The sequence below is a fragment of the Humulus lupulus genome, chromosome 8 (assembly GCF_963169125.1).
Source record: "Humulus lupulus chromosome 8, drHumLupu1.1, whole genome shotgun sequence".
In the NCBI taxonomy this organism is placed as follows: Eukaryota; Viridiplantae; Streptophyta; class Magnoliopsida; order Rosales; family Cannabaceae; genus Humulus; species Humulus lupulus.
In genome coordinates this window covers 89,223,585-89,228,432 of record NC_084800.1, presented here as the reverse complement: position 1 = coordinate 89,228,432, position 4,848 = coordinate 89,223,585, and the positions used below count along the sequence as shown (strand labels likewise).

At 34.6% G+C, this 4,848-nt stretch overlaps 1 protein-coding gene across 1 annotated transcript; it reads right to left on the bottom strand.

Moving 5' to 3' along the window:
• Positions 1-267: 267 nt before the first annotated feature.
• LOC133798068 (peptide methionine sulfoxide reductase A1-like) lies at positions 268-3,333 on the bottom strand. The gene is made up of 2 exons (XM_062236253.1): positions 2,674-3,333; positions 268-822 (listed from the first exon to the last, which is right to left on the bottom strand). Exons 1-2 carry the CDS (start codon positions 3,217-3,219, stop codon positions 571-573), a joined length of 798 nt encoding a protein of 265 aa, XP_062092237.1. The 5' UTR covers positions 3,220-3,333; the 3' UTR covers positions 268-570.
• Between the last annotated feature and the right edge of the window lie 1,515 nt (positions 3,334-4,848).

The window sequence follows — 4,848 nt, the reverse complement described above, 5'->3', positions numbered from 1 at the left end:
ATGTTAATGTTGATTATCGCAAAAAACAATAGCCATATTAAGGCAAAATGCCGTTTTGAAAAATACCACTTATTACAAATTATGTTTAGAAAAATATCAAACAGTATTTGTAAATTTCATTTTTCCCTGGAATCACTATGTGGGTGGGCATAGAGATGGGCCTGCCTAGGCTTTTCTGTTGGCCCATAATCGTAGGCACCACCCAAATGAACCACATCTGTATGAAGTTTCTTAGACAACCTAGAAAATGGTCAAGCAAGATGAGAATACAGTACAGAAGAAAGGCATTAATAATGGTAGAATGACAGATGTCTGTATAAAGCAACGCAGGTATTTGCCAGATACACACCACAACTAGATCTAAGACAAGGAACAATGAAATCAAGAAACAGTGTTTACTTACACAAATATTTATACGTTCAAAAAGTAGTTACAGCAAACATATTGGACAATTTACTATATCCAAATAAGCACAATATGCTAGTTCTTCTTCATAGATTCAACAAAAGCACAAACCTTTGCATCATCCCAGCAAGTATTTACCTCTAATCCAGAAATAGACAAGATTATTTAGCCGTAGCATCGAATGGGGTCGTTGCATCCTTTCTCCGTGGATTGCTTAAAACCAAAACGGCCTCCTTTAGCAAGGTACTGTTGATGGTACTCTTCTGCGCGGTAGAACCTCTTCGCTGGCAGGATTTCAGTAACAATCTTCCTGTTCAATTGTTTTTGATATTTTTCCAGTGATTCTCTTGCTGCCTTCTCTTGTTCAGGAGTGTAGTAGTATATCCCAGATCGGTATTGAGTTCCAACATCATTCCCCTGTTTATGAAGATAGCAAGAAGTTAGTAGTTGGCTATGCCACGAGAAGTACTTCGGGTTCTGCTAAAGAAATAATCTGATAGGACTATGCTACAATGAGCCTGTGACAGAAAGAGGATCCACGCTCTAGGCCTAGACCCCAAAAGGTCTTTTTGTAATTGTCATTTTTCAATGCTTTTCCCACATAGGACTAAAACAGAGCATCAGCCTATGATCTTATATATTAGCAAACTAATAAGGTAGAACATCATATTCCACCACAGAATCATTGAGCTAAAAGGATGGATCTTAACTTGATATGTGATTTCGAAAGTCCATAATGAATGAGTCATCTCCATGAAACATGTATGTGGGAAATGACGATGCAAGTAACCCAATAATTAGAATATGAACAGAACCAAGATCAGACAACACATATGGTGCAAGAGAGCGTAGATGAGAAGTCATGCAAAACTAAATGATGAAAGTAATAATGGACCTCCAATAGAATTCCAGACACAATCACAAATTTTAATTAAAAATACCAACACACCAAATGAAAAGAGAAAAAGAAAAAGGAAAAAGAGAAGAAGAAGAAGCTAATTTAATATCCACTTCAGCTACACTCCTTATGTCCTCAGATCCGCATTTAAATATTTCATAAGTACAAAAAACTCCAATTTAGCAACATTCTCTTTCATCTCTTATTAACCTCACTTGATATGAATACTCACAAAGAATTACACAGAAAAAAAAATCAAGAAATAAAAACAAAGTAGAATATTTCCCAGAAAGTGCGTCCAATGGAAAGTTTTTGCGTGATGATGAGTTTAAAATGGATCTATGAAATAATTGAACATTTTACAATTTCTCCATGATAAAACTACAGCCACAACCGACAAGCATCCCCAGTAGTAAATTACAATAAAGCACGGGAAAAAAGTTAGAAACAACGTATAAAGAATCTACAGACTGAAGTTAATTTTCAACAAAGAATCAAAGATATATATCACTAACTACCAAATATAACAAACTTGTTTTACAAGTTCGTATACAATGAAATACTCAATCACTAAGCAACATCTACGATAAAGATGACTTCAGCATGTACAATTTTCATAACATGTAGTCTTCATATTTGTTATAACTTATAATGGTTGGATAATTCAAGAAAGTAGGAAAGTAGGAAAGAATAGTTATAATGACTTTAAAATACAAACAGCTCGTTGGGACTCAAATGATTATTTATAAAAGAAAACGAGGTTGTCTATCTGATAGAAGAACAACTGCTAAGTGGATGCCGTTTGAGTCCCCAATATATAATGAAGTCGGAGTCATTTTTTAGTATTCCATGTCATTTTTAATATATAATTTAAATAATAGTGATTATTTAAATTCTCTAGACATATCCAAAGCAAAAGCCAAATAAATTAAGCAACACAAAGGACAATATATATGCCCGAATAGGAAAAACAAAATCAGGAAACATACAAAAAAGTAGCGCCAGGGATGAATAAGTCCCAATACGCAAAAGATAGAAACATGGAAAACAAGCCACCAAGATGCACCAAATGTATCAGTCAAAAGCAGCATATATAGAATTAATTTACCATAAATGAACCAATCATGGAGTCACACACACGAAATTTCACAACCCACAAAAAAAACTAAGCAAAAACAAGAATTATCATCCTATATACGAGTAAAAATCGACGATTACATACTTAGAAGTTAGAATCATCATCAAAGTTACCAAATTCTAAACACTCACAAAAGTGTTTGAACTGAATTCCAAAAATAATCAATAAAAACCGAAAATTCGACCACAAAAACCTCAATTGCATTAATTTTTTTTAAAAAAAAAAACCTCACCTGACGATTCAGCGTGGTGGGATCATGCCTGGCAAAGAAAGCATCAAGCAGAGACTCGAAGCTGCACGCTTTAGGATCGTACTGAACCCTAACGACCTCCGAATGGTTTGTTGTGCCAGTACAGATATCCTCATAAGTGGGATTGTGGAGCAAGCCCTGGCTATAACCCACCTCGGTCTTGGTAACGCCGGGCACTCGCTGGAAAGCCAGCTCGACTCCCCAGAAACAGCCAGCGCCGAACTGGGCGAACTCTTGGCCTGGTGCAGGAACGTCGTCGTCGGGGCCCTGGGCGATGGACGATGACTCGGAGGAATATTCGGGGGATTTGGAGACAAAGCCGAGCTTGTTGAGCAGGTTCATGGTGATGGAAGAAGTGCGGAGAGAAAAGGGTCGGTGGGTTTGGGGGAAGGAAGAAATGGGTTTTGGGCGGAAGTTAGAGAGAGAGGGAAGGAGTGTTTTGGAGAGAGAAACGGCTCCGGTGGTGGAGATAAGCAGAAATGGGGTGGAGGAGGCGGTGGGGGTTGCCAAGGCCAAGTTTTTGAGCATTTTCTTTGAGGGGGTGACGTGTTGCCTTTTTGATAGGTTGTTTGTTTCTTGTTGAGGTTTCTTCTTCTTCTGTCAACTACTTCTTTATTTATTTTTTAAATGTTTTGTAATTTCTTTCCAATTTCATTTTGTTTCGTGTCCGTATTTTTTATTTGAATTTCTCCCCCTAAGTATAGATATTATATTTCTATTTTTATTGACTATTAAAAAAATTATTTACTATATTAATTTGTAGAAATTTGACGTGGCAGACGTTTACTGGGAAATAAACTTACTCGGAGTGTTCCCACCTTGAGATTAGATTATATTTGGGTGGCATATCCAATGGTCAGCGACGTACAAGGAAACGAGGAATGTGGACAAATGTACGCCATAATTTTGAACTCACACGTTCTACCTAGAAAATTCTATACAGGTAACACATGACAACTGATTCCACATGTAATTTGTTGTGTTATGCCAAATGATGATGTGTTTTCAAAATGGATCAAAATATTAGTCGAGATTTGATTTTTGTTAAAATATTTTTATTTATAATATCAATTGGTGAGTTATTAGTGATGCTATGAATTTAGAAAAGTGGAGAAGGTAGTGGATGAGTTAAGAATGAAAAATTATATTTGAAAATATTTTGACCAAACTCGGGTCTAGGACACTATTTTAATCTATTTTGTAAGACACAATGTCTGAATTGTCTTTTAATAAAACATAAAGACATATTGCGTATTTGAGAAAAATATAAAGAACAAACTCATATTTTTCCTTAAAAAAAATAAGCTTTAATATTGTTGATGCAGTTTATCGTCAACTTAGAATTAAGAAATTCGTAAGAGAGTATTAGGCTTGCACTAAACCGTAAATAAAGTACACACACAATTTTACATAGTTTAATGATTAAAATTCACATAATTCACAAGTCTATATTATTGATGAATTTTTCTCAAGAGAATTGTTTATGACAATTTATTCGGAGTTTCGGTATACAAGAGTTTCCTCATTTTTCCTGTCAATTCTCCCTATATTTTATAAGGGATTCATGGATAGGTTTGGGTAACTTACAAGATTTGGTAATTTCCCATTATTAAATTTAATACATTGATTGTCTGATATTATACATTTATTATGCAAGATTACAATATTCTACATCTAGATAAATCTCAAGTCTTCGGGAATCCGTATTTGTGTCTTCAGTATGTTGGCCACGAGTTGAATACTTGTTGCGCGAGCTAAAGCATTCCAGGATAAGTTAATTTACATGCCAGGTTACTTGAGCTAGGGCTGTGCAGAAATTTTTACAACCTGAATAATCCGCCCAAACATACCCGAAAAAACCGCCAAAAAACGCAACCCGAATAAACCGACCAAAATTTAAACCGTCAAATTGTTACATTGGGCGGGTTGAAAATAATTATCAACCCGCCCAATATAACCCAACCCGCCCAATTAAGAATTTATTATTAATTTATTAATTTTAATATATTCAAATAAATATATAAATTAATTAAGTTTTGTTTTAATTTTTTTACTATAAATTTAAAATATTGTTTTAAGCTTAAAAAGATAAACTTCACACTATTAGTACTAGTATTTAAAAGAAAAAAATGTAAAAAAAAATAAAAAATTACCACT